Here is a 15,163-nt window from a genome sequence, read left to right on the forward strand (position 1 = left end):
TAGCTAGGAGAGTTTACCTGAAGATAGAGATTATTTAAGAGCAAAAAAGAAGTGTATTTATTGGACAAAGGCAAGTGGTGACCAGTGATTGAAATCTCAGAAGATGAAATTTTTTAAAATGACATTGTATGCCTGAGTCAGTGCTAAGGAAGGCAAATGCAATGTTAGCATTCTTTTCGAGGACCAGAATATAAAAACAAGGATGTAATGCTGAGACATTGGTCAGACTGCTTTTGGAGTATTGTGTGCAGTATTGGGCATTGGAGAGGGTCTAGAGGCGGTTCATGAGAGTGATCCTAGGAATGACAGTGTAAAGGTATTTGATGTGGGCTGGTAACATGTTTGATGGCTCCGAGCCTGTACTTGCAAGAGTTTAGAAAAATGGGGGGACGGGGAATCGCTTTGAAACCTATCAAATATTGAAAGGCCTAGATAGAGTAGATGCGGGGAATCTAGGATCAGAGGGGACAGCCTCAGAATAGAAGGATATCCTTTTAGAACAGTGATAAAGGGGAACTTGTTTAGCCAGTGAGTAATGAAATTCATTGCCACAAACCGCTGTAGATGCCAAGACATTGAATATAGTTAAAGTAGAGGTTGACATATTCTTGATTGGGAACAGCGTCAAAGATTACAGGGAGAAGGCCGGAGGATGGGGTTGAGAGAGATAATAAATCAACCTTGACGGAATAGCGGAGCAGACTTTATGGACCAAATGGCTTAATTCTGCTTCTGTGTCTTAGGGTCTTAAGGTCAAATGAGTGGATGTCTCTATCAATTCTGCCTTATACACTATCATCAAGTCATGAAGTCTGTATCAGTTATGATTACCAGGAGACCAAGTTTACGCGTTATTCTCTTGGAAACCTTTATAAATGTGTGCCCGTGTCCTTATAGGTCATTAAAATGTAGAGGTGTCGAGGACAACTTTGAAAGAGATCCCGATCTGGAAAATACATCAAATCTCAAACCAGCCATGTAGATTACAAAAGGCAGTAAATCGGACCTGAACAAGTCATTGCCACTGTGGTCACTTGACAGTTAGTGGAGCGTTCTGGAGAATATGACTGAACCCACACTGTTCAATCTATGGACCACACAGAAACGCCCTGACCTCTTCACAAAGTGGACCATAGTAGTTGTATTTTCCGTTATCAAGCATTAATGTGGTTAACCAACCTGAAGCTTCATTTATAATTGTTACTTCAAATCAGTCACACAAGAAAAAGTGGATTCCATGAATTAATTAAAACTTACAGGTACCTGTATGAATCTAGCTAATGTTAGTATCGCAATGGACAACAACTATCAGTTGAAATAAATTTTAAGCTACCACATCTAATAGTGGCAACTGATTTTTTTTTTGTTCTCTCTTGATGTAAATTAATGCAAAGGTTGATCAGCGAAAAGCTGGGCAATACAGACACCAGACATTTTCTCAGGCAGTTTTTATTCCTATTCAGTTAAAAAACAACAGGAAATATTCAAGAAAAATAGTTCAAAACTTCTTCCTAAAATTGTGCTTGCCACTTGCAAGTACTGATCTCCGAGGAAACTAGACACTCTGAGGAACATTTTATGTCTGATGCTCTTAACGGATATTCTTTCTCCTGCATAAAATTTTATAGCAGTTTCTAGCATTTGGAGTACCATTATTTGTCTGAACAAGTGCGGTAATGCTGTGGTTGAGTGGTGTGTATATTTGTAACATTTGCTAAGGGGCAGGAGATCTGTTTAATCACACCTTTACAAATTCAGCACCATGAGATGATCTTGATAAAGGAGCGCTCGCTGCACAGCACAAAGAGAATTAGCAAGAGCAGAGGGAATATGTTATAATCTTCCATGTTTAACACAAACATATGAATGAATTTGGGGTCAATTGAGCTTGTTAAATCCCATGTATAAATCGCCCAATATCGGATTAGTGTTGGGTACATAGAATTTGTTTATTCAGATATCAGCGCAATTAGAATCTATGAATTTAAGATTTTTTTTTGTGTTTGATATAATGGTGTTCTATTTTTGTATTTGTGCAAAGCCTGTAACAACCATATGTAGACCTCACAAACTGATGTTTACAAAGTAGTTTCTTTATATAGATTTTAGAATGAAAATGTAACAGATGATGTACTTTCTATAAAGAAAATTTTCAACTAGAAAGTGTAAAAATGTTATACATGCTTTCAAACTAACCTCTAATATTACTTCCCACAATACTGGTACGACTTTGTATGAGCTTCATGGAAATCGCAGCCTTAGATGTAGAAGGTCTTAACTCACCACAAGCAGATATGTTTTCTCCTGAGAGAATCTCTCAGTGGAATCTCCCTGAATTCACAGTTTATTCTTTTTGAACTCTTAAGAACAAAAGGTAATAGCAGGTGATTAAATACCATTTCAATAGTTACAGGTGCAGCATTTACGTCAATATTTTGACCATAGACAAATGGTTCCATCGAATTAGGTTTTTATAGTGGGAGAGCATCTTATTTAATAAGATTATCAAATACCATTTTTGGGACAAAATAGTTCATATCTATGGTCTAAAAGGCTTCCAAAGGCCAGAGTCACAACATTCAAACGTTAGCATTGTGAAGACAACTCGCTTGGTACAGAAATACCTTACCTACTTATTTATTGACAGAATGAATTTTCCCACGGCCACGTTTGATGTGAAAGGTCTGGTATAGAACCTTTCTTTATCTCTATCACAATTGTGAAGATGCCGAGGATACAGTATGAAGAAAGAAGAAGAAAGCCCTTAACTCCCGAGTGGGGTCATCGGGACGCCGTCATGATGCCGTTTTTTTTAGCAGGCTTTCTTATTTTTACGAGGCCCAGTTGCTAGCTCGACGCTCAACCCAGCATGGATGTGTTCCGGCTGGATTCGAACTTGGGAGCCTTCGCTCCGAAGTCCGGTGCTGATGCCACTATGCCACCAGCCGGCGGATACAGAATGCCTGGTTTGAAATAGACCAATTAACACAGACCCATTATCTTACATTTGACTGTTGGATATGATAATATCTCGTGGTTACCTCAGTTTATAAACCATATATCTTGAGTGGCTTCCTGCCGTGGGCCGGTAATTTGTGCTTTGAGTGCTGTACTGTTTACTTCTGTTAGCTACCCTTTTAATTTCAAAACTGTAACTTTCAGCTGTAGTTCTCACTCCATCCTCCCGCCACCCCACTAGGAATAGGGTTCCCCTCGTCCTCACCTACCACCCCACCAGCCTCCGGGTCCAACATATTATTCTCCATAACTTCCCGCCACCTCCAACGGGATCCCACCACTAAGCTCATCTTTCCCTCTCCCCCCCCCCCCGCTTTCCGCAGGGATCGCTCCCCACGCGACTCCCTTGTCTATTTGTCCCCCCCATCCTTCCCCACTGATCTCCCTCCTGGCACTTATCCTCGTAAGCAGAACAAGTGCTACACATGCCCTTACACTTCCTCCCTTACCACCATTCAAGGCCCCAGACAGTCCTTCCAGGTGAGGCGACACTTCACCTGTGAGTCGGCTGGGGTGATGTACTGCGTCTGGTGCTCCCGACGTGGCCTTCTATATATTGGCGAGACCCGACACAGACTGGAAGATCGTTTCGCTGAATACCTACGCTCTGTCCGCCTGAGAAAGCAGGATCTCCCAGTGGGCACACATTTTAATTCCACGTCCCATTCCCATTCTGATATGTCTATCCACGGCCTCCTCTACTGTAAAGATGAAGCCACACTCAGGTTGGAGGAACAACACCTTATGTTCCGTCTGGGTAGCCTCCAACCTGATGGCATGAATATTGACTTCTCAAACTTCCGCTAATGCCCCACCTCCCCCTCATACCCCATCCGTTATTTATTTATATACACACATTCTTTTTCTCTCTCTCCTTGTTCTCCCTCTGTCCCTCTCACTATACTCCTTGCCCATCCTCTGGGTTTTTCCCCCTCTCCCCCTTTTCTTTCGCCCTGGGCCTCCTGTCCCATGATCCTCTCATATCCCCTTTGCCAATCACCTGTCCAGCTCTTGGCTCCATCCCTCCCCCTCCTGTTTTCTCCTATCATTTTGGATCTACCCCTCCCCCTCCCACTTTCAAATCTCTTACTATCTCTTCTTTCAGTTAGTCTTGACGAAGGGTCTCAGCCCGAAATGGTGACCGTACTTCTTTCTAGAGATGCTGCCTGGCCTGCTGCATTCACCAGCAACTTTGATGTGTGTTGCTTGAATTTCCAGCATCTGCACAATTCCTCGTGTTCAGCTGTAGTTTCCATTTTGAAATAGTTCATGACAACAAGTTTCATTTGTGTAAATGGCTGCTACCTACCTAACTCCTGAAGGATAATGCTACTCCAGGGAGCAGGAAGCGCAGAATCAAATATCGCTGTGATGATTGTACGTTCTAGTATCAATTGTTTGGTGACAATAAAGTATAAAGTATAAGACGTTGGTACAGAATTAGGCTATTCAACCCATCACGGCTGCTCCACTATTACATCATGGCTGATTTATCATACCTCTCATCTCCATTCTGCTACCTTCTCCCCGTAACCTTTGATGCCATGACTATTCAAGAACCTTTCAACCTCTGCTTTAAATGTACTCAGTTACCTGGCTTCCACAACCGTTCGTAGCAATGAATTCCACAGTTTCATCAAAATCCAACTCAAGAAATTCCTTGTCATTTCAGTTCTAAATGGGCGCCCTCTGTTCTGAAGCTATGACCTCTGGTCCTATGCTCACCCACTATAGGAAACATCCTCTCCACATCCACTCTATCTAGGCTTTTCACTATTCAATAGATTTCAGTGAGATCCCACCTCATTCTTCTAAACTCCAGCAAGTACAGGCCTAGAGCCATCAAATGCTCCTCATACAATAAACATTTCCTTCCCAGAATCATTTTCATGATCCTCCTGGACTCTCCAAGGGGCTAAAATTGCTCACAGTACTCAAAGTGCGGACTGACCAATCCCTTATAAAGCCTCAATATTACATCCTTGCTCTTAAATTCTAGTCCTCTCAAAATGAATGTTAACGTTGCTTTGCTTACCATCGACTGCTTGAGGGAATCCTGCATAAAGACTCCCATGTCCCTTTGCATTTCTGATTTTTGAATGTTCTCCCTTTTTAGAAAATTGTCTACACCCTTATTCCTTCTACCAAAGTGCATGACAATGCACTCCCCTATAATATATTCCATCTCCCACTTCTTTTCCCATTCTCCAAATCTGTCTTAAGTCCTTCTGCAGACTCCTTGCTTCCTCAACACTACCTACCCCTCCACCTATCTTTGTACCTTCTGCAAGCTAGGCCACAAAGACATCATTTCTGTCGTCCAATCATTGACATAATGTGAAAAGAAGCTGTCCTAATACCAGTCTCTCCGGAACACTACCAGTCACCAGCAGCCAACCAGAATAGGATGTTTGGCACCCAAAAATTCTTGACAAATTGGGTGCAATTCCACACTGGAATATAAAGAGCACTCAAATTCTCTGCTCTTCAGACTAATGTACCTAATGACTGATGAAGCAGTCCTTGGAATGTAGATTTTTTGTTTCCTTTTTAAAGTAAAGTTCTTCCTGCTGGTGAAAGCTGTTTCTAATTTGAAGAAATAAATGTAGAAAGTTTGCTTTAATATGGAGTGCCTTCAATGCAATTACTTTATGGTATGCTGCAGAAGAAGCTATTTTAAATAAACATAGAAAAACCTACAGCCAAATACAGGCCCTTCGGCCCCCAATGCTATGCTGAACATTTACTTACTTTAGAAATTACCTAGGGTTACCCATAGCCCTCTATTTTTCTAAGCTCCATGTACCTGTCCAGGAGTCTCTTACAAGACCCTATCGTATCTGTCTCCACCACCGTCACCCATAGTTCATTCCACGCACTCACCACTCTCTGCATAAAAAAAACTTACCCCTGACATCTCCTCTGTACCTACTTCCAGGCACCAAAGCACTTTTAAAAATGAGAAGAATCTGAAGTTGCATAATAGAACACTCAATTGAACTTTAAAAATACTTGTATTGCTTTTTCTAATTGATTTACTTTGCCTATTTCCTCCATTATGCAATTATTCATGATGTATTATGATTTTTACTCATTTATAATAAATAAAGTTGTTAAGACAAGCGTGTCTAAGTGAAATTGACAACTAACATGAAGAGCCAGATGTTGATTATGGAGCTCCAACTATCTGCTGAGAACAGTTTAAATAAATTAGCACCTGCACATTAGCTGGTCTTGCTATTAATTTATAAGCGAATCAGTAGAAATGACATTTGGTAGAATCATTGATTAAGTAAATAGCTTCATTTTTGCTGCCAAGGCAGAATAACTAATTGATAAAAACGGTCAACATGACCTGCTAGTTTTCCCATGTCAGTCATATAGTCATATTCAATTCTTTGTCACTAGAACAGGTGAAACAAACCCTACTTCTGCATTATTGATCTGGCAGTTAGCCTAGGTTTTTGCTAGCTAAATTAAACTTGATAAATTCTATTTGTAAATGAATTTAAAATTGGACTAGTGGTGAATTATAAAGTTATTTCCATTTATTTATTTTGTTCTAATATCTTCAAAGGTACAGTTGTAATTGTCAAATACAAAAAACAGTAACTTTGTCAAAGTGCTTGTAAAAGAAAGTTTGACATCCTATGAGGATTTTGATTAGTATCTGTTAACTCGTGCCTTAAAATGCCAAGTTGGAGACAAAAAAGTGCATTGGGTAAGGCTTTGTTAATTTTTGAAATTGTTAAATATATAGATTAGGTTTCTTGTTGAGGGGTTCTTACAGCGTGAATTTCAGAAGCCTTTTTGCAGTGTACTAAGATGTAATTCCAGCCTGAATTCATGCTTGGGCCCTACATCTTTGTGGAACAAAGTTATTGAGCTGCATCAACCAAGAATGGCAAGTTGTTTTTTAGGCAGCACAAACTGAGTCCCTACCCACAGACTGTCCTGGAGGCTTTCCAATGCCTTATTGCTCACAGAGGCCTCTTCCAGTGTCTCTGAATGTCTCTAATTTTAATTAATGGACACCAAGGTTTCATAGAGACGAAATCACTTGCCTTTATTTACCCTATAATGAATGTTTGTTACCCCATTCAGATGAAAAGGTAAAGTGTGGATGGTTTAAAGCTGTATCCAAATTCAATATTATCACACATTATTCAAATTGCAAATCAAATATTTCTTCTACATTTTTTTAAGAAAGTATATTGATAGTTTTCAAAATAGATTAATGAAGCAAAGTATTGCAGCACAACCTCTTTCCTACATTTTATGTGGTGTAAATACTGTAAGAGATGTATTTGAGTGTTAAGTTTGTGCTAAAAGTGTTAAGACTAACCTCTGCACAGTAATAATGTAACAGTTCTGTAATTATAATTATTCAACATCTATCCGATACTCTTTCACATCTTTATTGGATCAAAATTCAACTTCTTTTAGCTTAAAAGTAAATAGTACTGAGAAGGTAACTTATCATCCCTTTTATTGTCTTATTGTAAGGATAGTACTGTATGCATCTAAGTGGCTAAATTAGTAATCTGAATTTGTTATGTAGGAATAGTTGCAAAACCCAGGGTAAATCAGGAGCATGGTATGGTCCTTATTTCTCACAGTTACTTCTGAAACAGATTTCAATTGTTGCCTTTTAATAGATTTTTCTTGAAGAGGAATCTTTTGACAGGACAACCTGAAGATAAAGAGCACATTAAATGAAAGTTATCTGACTACCCCCACCAGACTACTTTAAATAATTTCAAAAGAGCCAAAATCTTGATGTTTATTTAATAAGGCAGTTGGAAATTGAAGAGCTGTAGTGAAAGAAATAACTTACAGGAGTGACTGAAACTGACTTAAATAAAGTTAATTAAGTAACAAATCTGCAAGGGTGTGTATGCTGTGGAAAAGAGAACAAAGGTGGCACTGTTTTGCTCTGAAAGTGTTATGTTTAACTGAGGAGGTGGTTCAGGGGAGTTTGAGTTGTTTATACTCATTTTCAACTACCTGTCGGCTGATTCCTGCTGTAGTGGTCTCATGTCGACTTTTTCCTCTCCTGTACACCACAGGAAGCTCCTGCTAGATGACCTGGTACCCTTACTGCTGCTTCCAGTCAACTGGTTATTGCTATAAGAATGTGAAACTTAGTATCGTAGACAATTAACAGAGTGTAGACCAAAATTGGGGGCAGCCTCATTTATGAGTTTTAATCAGCAACTTAGACAATCCTGTGCACAGTTATTTGTTGTGCACAGTTCAGCTTCTTTATCAAGTTGATATATAAATAATATATTAACCAGGCATTAGAGCTTAAGATGCACAAAATTACTGACGTTAGAGTCAGGATCAACACAAAAATTGCTGTAGGAACTCAGCAGAACAGGCAGCATCTATGGAGGGAAATGGTCAGTTGATATTTGGGGTCAAGGCTCTTCATCCTGACAGAAAATAGTATAAAACTATGGAGGGATGAAGCAAGAGCTGGCAGGTAACAGGTGGACCCAGGTAAGAGGATGGGGTGATGGGAGAGTGGGAATAGTGCCAAAAATGAGAGCTGATAGATGAATGTGACAGTGGGCTGAAAATAGTGATGGAATCCAATGGGAGAGGAAGATGGTGCATGGAATAAAGGGAGGAGGGTCAGTGAGTGGAGCAATAGGCAGATGGTGGGGATGAGGGGGAAAAGACATGGTAATTGGGACCAGATCAGGATGAGAGAGGAAAAGGGCAAAGTGAGAGCAGTAACGAAGGTTGATAAAGTCAGTGTTAATGCTGTTAGATTGTAGGCTACCCAGGCAGAATCTGCTAAGTTAACATTTGGCCTCGTCTTGCAGTAGAGATGGCCATGGTGTGCGAATGGGGAGAAGAATTAAAATGGCTCAAAATGGGAAGATTCAGGCAGCCATGGTGGAAAAGGCAAAAGTACTCAGCACAATAATTGCCTTGTCTGCTTTCAGGCTCAGCAATATACAGGAAGCCACAATGGGAGCACAGGTTGGAATAAATAATCCCAAGGGATATGCATGTGAAAGATTGCCTCACCTGGAAGGGCTGTATGTGGGCCTGGACTGTGGTGAGGGAGGAGGTACAGGGGCCGGTGATACACAAGATTACCCGGGAGAATGCCGAGGGTAGGAAGGGTGATGGGTACAGAGGAATGAGCGGACCATGGAGACACAGAGAGAGTGATCTTCAAAGAAAGCAGAAAAGGGAGGGGAAGATTTGGTTGGTAGTGTACCTGGTTGAAGCCATGAAGAATTGTACGTTGGATGCATTGAGGAACAGGAGAACTGTACCTTGTTCTGTATAGTGGTGAGTTGGGAAATGAGGGCAAGAGCAGAAAATATAAAAAATGTAGAAAATAGAGGAGATGAGATTGAAGGCTCCATTAATAACAGTGGGGTATGGGGGAAGGGGGAAGAACTTATTTTCTACACAGAAAAAGGAGGATGGCCCAAATGCCCTGGAGTGGAAGGCCCCATTGTAGGAACAGATGTGATGGAGACAGAGAAACAGAAAAAGAAATGGAGTCCTTTCAAGTGACAGGGTGGGAGGAAAAGTGGCTGTGGAAATCAGTGCCTTTGTAGTAGATGATAGTAGGTAGTTTTTCTCCTGAGATAGAAGAAGATTAAAGGAAGTGAGAGGGGTGATGGACCAATTGAATTTGAAGGCAATGTGGGAGTTTGGCATGAAGTTGATAAAAACAACAAAAGTTGGGATCTTGGCCTTGCTTACTTTTTCAATTTCAGAGTGAGGGGTTAGGGTGGCATGACAGCTTAGGGCACTACGTTGGTCATATTTGAGTCGGCAGTACATGAATGTGGTAATTATCACACAAAGGGCATAGCTAAAACAAAATCTGTTAGCAGAGAAGAAAACAAATGAAAGATAAGGTAAATGTCATCAAATATGACATATGGAACACAGAAGAAGAACACAAAAAATGAAAGTTCATATTTTGCTACATAAAGACCAGAAGTGTTGAACACAAAATTGGAGAGAAAGAATCACAAATAATCATGCAAGGTATTGTGTGAATATTTCATAGAAGTTTAAGTGGATCCTGACTGGGAACAATATCCTGAAAATATTGTATCAGGTACATTTAAAGGGAATAAGAACCAGCATTTAGGAAATAATTCTGTAGCATGGACATATGTGAGGAGTTTGTGTTGAGTGGATACATGGAAATTAAGATTTTATTTATGTCTGTCATAAATGGCCAAATCGTGGTGTGAGACAGGAATGAAAAATGTAAACGTTTTGGGGATAATTAATTTACTGCCTTATTGATAATGTGAGCAAAATGAAGATTTTTTTGTCAAATATGCAAGTTATGCTTTTGGCATAAGAGTAAGCAGTACCAATATACTGCTTTCATAGGTACTTTCACTATACTTTCCTCCTTCAGTACCTTGAAGGAGGAAAGTATAGTGAAAGTACCTATGAATCGTTTGGCCTTATTTATTGAAGGGCAATTTAGATTGATAAGTTGACATTTATCTGAGTTATATTGCAAGGTTTCAAACATCAAAGATAACCATGTCAATGTTTACATGCTACTTTAGCCACTTCTCACTCTGTACACCATTACAACCTTTTGCCCTATTGACATGGTTTGTTATTTCTGGATGATCTTATCAAACCTCTATTAGCAGTGTCTGTGATGTTCACCTTAACAATTCTACATTCTGCCTTCTCACAACTATCCCAAAGGAGTAGTTTCTTAAGAATTTTGTGTTGGAGTTACTCATGTCTGGCTAACTTCTGTAGGATTTGGATGCTCTGATAGCGAAAATATCCTTATGTTGGCTCTTTTTTGATGACGTTTGTTTGGTCACCTCAGCTTTAGGAAAAGAGCCAGACATGTTCACTCTTTTTTGGTAATTGTATCCTTTATCCTTTTCAAGAATGCAGAAACATGTATACATTCTCACAATACCAAGCATAATGAAGCAGGAGAATTATATTAGATGCAAGTAAACATGAAGCATCCTTGCAAACTATGCTACTTTACATTCTTGTATCTTGAGCAATTTTAACTAATTTTTCTATTATACCTTGTGTATGTAAATTAGTATACTGGCACAGCAGCTCAATATCTTGAATCATTTTATAAATATCTGAACATTGAGCCTTTTATTCAAGTTTACAGCACAGATGGTGGTTCTTTGGCCCATTAACTTTGCTGGAGTAATCCAAAACTAATACCACTGCCCTGCATTCTCCTTAGCACAATATCATTGTCTACTTTATCTTTCTTTCTGTACCATTCTTACAAATCATTATGGTGCCTGCCTTGCCTACACTCTGTGGAAAAGCATTTCATGCTCTGACAATTCTATTGAAAGAAGTTTCTGTTGCCATTCCTGAATCTGTGACAAATTTTAAATTGTTGTCCTTGTTACAATTTCTTCAACCACTGGAAAAAATGTTCTATTTGTATTACCAAAATACTCCATAATTTCAAAAACCCATTAAATGTTCTCTTAATCTTCCTTGCATCAAAAAAAATAGTCCCAATGTCTTAGAACCCTGGATTTCTTGTCATATACTGCTGTAAATTCTTTATAGTTTTAATGCTTGTCTTCATAATACAGAAATATTGTACACCAATGAACAGTATTTGCTGTAATTTTTAACCATGTCATTTTTCTTCTGAAAAGCAAATTTATGTTAGAATATAATATTACCTCTAGCTGTCAGTGTTTCTTCAAGTGGCTATGTTTCAAAATTATTTTCTATTTTTGTGTAATTACCCCTCTTGCTTGTATCATGGTTATTTCTTTAAGATGCGGCAAACTTCTAGTTGTGTTGACACTGAACAACGTTCAGCTGTTAAATAGTAAAATAATCTCTAAATGAAAAAGGTGCTTGAAAGAATTATTTATCAGTTCATGCAAAAATGATTATAATTTCATAAATATTTTGTTGTTATAGGCATTGAATTATTTATCATTTTTTATTCTAGAGAGCGATCAAATACCTCTTCCCATCTGGTTTATTTGAAAAGAAGGCTAGGCCTGTCATGAAGGTATTGAAAATGCTTTGTATTTTTACAATTCTGCCTCAGTTCACTTTATTTATTTAATTACCTTTGCTGATTCTAATATATTTGATTAATTGCAGCATCCTTTGGAGATCTTTCCCAAACAGAGAGGTAAGATGACATTTTAATGAATAGTGAAAAGTGGAAGCATTATTGGGCACACTTTATAACATTTGAATGTAGATTATGTACACATTTGGTGAACATCCTTATGGCACTTTTCTGTTGCTTTAAAAACCAAGATACCATCTGTCCATTGGTGTACTCTGCTGCATCAAATGCTTACTGCAATATTTTCTGCTGAATTATTCCGTAATCTTAAGAGTTTGGTTTATCATGTTTATGTTGTCTATTGTTTCTGTGTTTTTGCTCTATTGAACCTCAGAGCCATCATCGTGGGAATACTATTCCATAACAAAAAGGAAGTGATTTTCACTATCCACCTTCCTAATTCCAGATGTTGCACAATGGAGAATCTTACATAATCTTTCTGTCTCCAATTTTCTTCTATGCAGTAGTCTCAAAGATATTTTTAGATGTAACTTCTATTTCGGTCACCAGTCTCAGAGCAGTGAGATGTGCAGTGGATACCTGTGTTCTTCTTAATTTGGCATTTTAAAAAAAACTAAGTAGTTTTGCATTGCTATCCTTAAGCACGGGAACAGACCTGGCTCTACAAGTAGATAATTTGTGTAGAAAAATGAATCTCAGGGTTGTATGTGGTGACGTATATGTACTCTGATAATAAAGTGTATTTTGAACTTTGTACTTTAAACATTAGAATGTCTGAGGGGTCTGTCACACCACAACTGTGGCTATCTTCAGGCTTGCATACAATTTTTAGTCCGATACACAACTATAACATTACCAAGTAATATCTATATACTACTAAAACTCTCATGCTCTGTCTGTCTGTTTGTGACCTCCAATTAGCGCAAATGGTGCATTACAGCGGCACTTTTTTTGGCTAAATCAAATTAAAATGCACTAACTTACAGAATGTAGGCAAATTTCAGGGTTATATATTTGTACAAGATCGCTCATTCGCCAAAAATCACAGGCTGCCTTTCACCCGAGACCCGATCGACCATCATGGAAATTGGGGCGCCACAGCCCAACGCATGCGCACGGCCAGCCTCAGTAATGACTCACGATGCTCACAGAGCGGCTTCCACCTTCCATGGAGACCGCGATGCCACAGCCCGACACATGCGCACAGCCAGCCTCAGTAGCTTGGAGGCTTACTGCTTCCTGCTACTGCTACTGTGTTACTGCTTTCTAACTTCTATCAAGCAATAGGGTAAAAATATATGGATAGCCTAATTATGCCACGTGGAAAGAGAAGGGGGACATTATGGTCAAGAGATGACACCAAACTTCGTCGGGAAGCGGCAAGGAGAGGGAGAGAACAACAATCGGATGAGGCCAGGGCCGCACAACTCCAGGATCAAAGAGTCAGGACAAAAAAGATGAGAGAAGACGAGACAGAGGAGGACAGGCATGCATGTCTCCAAAATGACAACAATAGGCACAGACGGAGGCGAGAACAAGAATCCAATCAGGCCAGGGCTGCACGACTCCAGGATCAGAGAGAAAGAACAAATGGTAGAAGAGATGAAGGATAAAAGGGCTGTGCGTCTCCAGAGTGACAAAAACAGGCAGAGGAGGAGGAGAGAGGAAGAGACAGAGGAGAAAAGGAAAGATCAGCTGGAGAATATGCGGCACAGAGTACTTATTGCGAGAGTTCCTGAAGACGACAATGGCCGCTTTCGACGACAATACCTCAACAGAGAAAGAGCAAGGCAAAATGCACGACTCGCATGCCGTTACATTTCTGCTGATGTTGGTTCGATGACCAGAGGATGCCCTCACTGTTGTGCCTTCCTATTCATTGGAGAAACCGCACATTTCTGCTGTATGAAGGGAAAGGTCAGGATAGGCAATTTTCAGCCTCTACCTAATGAACTCCTCAATTTGTACAGTAATGATGAACCTATTGCAAACGAGTTCAGGAAGAACATCAGACAATACAATTGCCTCTTCCAAATGACATCCTTTGGTGCTAAAGAAGTCATTCCAACCAGCAACCGATGGAATCCTTCTGTGATTATTCAAGGCCAAATCCATCATTACATCGGACATTTAATTCCAGACCCAACCCAGCAAGCCCGATTCCTTCAAATTTACTTCATGGATATTTAATGTTTATTCTGGTCACGTATTTGTCTTGCTATGCGTCTTTCTTTTTTAATAAGCTGAGTTTTTCTTCTTTAATTTCCAAATCAAAGAGATAGCAATAGCATTCAGGAAAATTTATTGTTCATTCTGGTCACATCAGACTGCACTACTCTTCTCTCAAAGGGTGCCCCAATGGGTCACCCCATTGTCTGGTTTATATTTATAGTTAGAGTATAACTCCCTTGATATAAAATGTTGAGTGCTTAGTTGCAAGTTACTTAGGAAAGCAAACTCTTAATGGGAATGTTAAAATTCTCAATCTCTTAAGGAAGTGAACTGCTGTTAAACCATGGCAGGGTAACGATATAGAAACCTCATCTAGCTAAATAGCGCTGCAGGGATCTCCAGATTTTAACTCTTCTTTGGGTTGTAGAAATGTGCTTTTCTTGTTTTGAAAGGGTGTATTGGAAAAAAAGAATTTAATTTACACACCAAGTTAATTAAGAATGTTTCATAATGAACCATCTGGGACCTTTTCCTATTTTTTTCCATGAACTTAAAGGCTATAAGAAGGATGAAAGTTTTTTTTTCATAATGTTTACTCCAGTGTAAAAAAAAATGGAAATATTGTGGATGCCGAGAATCAGAAAATGTAAGTTAAGCAGCATCTATGGAGAGTGAAACACCTTACATTTCATATGGATAACCATTGATTGTCCTTGAAGTGTCCCAGAAGTTTTGGGTTATATAATCTTTCTCATTCCAATGCCTCCTTCCAACACCCTTGGTTGAAAGGAAGGGCAAAACTACAGCATGATTTATATTATGAGGAGAGGTTTAAACTGAAACTATTTCCACTAAATCATTGGGTAAGAGTATATATAATAAAACTTTTTAAAGCTTTTGTAATAAATTTCA

General features: G+C 39.2%; 1 protein-coding gene across 1 annotated transcript in view; it reads left to right on the plus strand.

The window, feature by feature from the left end:
- mrps9 (mitochondrial ribosomal protein S9) overlaps positions 1-15,163 on the plus strand; it is a 71,040-nt gene that overhangs the window by 17,277 nt on the left and 38,600 nt on the right. Inside the window, exons 4-5 of the mRNA XM_063054900.1 lie at positions 11,990-12,052; positions 12,148-12,178. Coding sequence (XP_062910970.1) covers positions 11,990-12,052; positions 12,148-12,178 — 94 coding nt within the window. The remainder of the gene's footprint in view (positions 1-11,989; positions 12,053-12,147; positions 12,179-15,163) is intronic.

Source organism: Mobula hypostoma, chromosome 7 (assembly GCF_963921235.1).
Source record: "Mobula hypostoma chromosome 7, sMobHyp1.1, whole genome shotgun sequence".
In the NCBI taxonomy this organism is placed as follows: Eukaryota; Metazoa; Chordata; class Chondrichthyes; order Myliobatiformes; family Myliobatidae; genus Mobula; species Mobula hypostoma.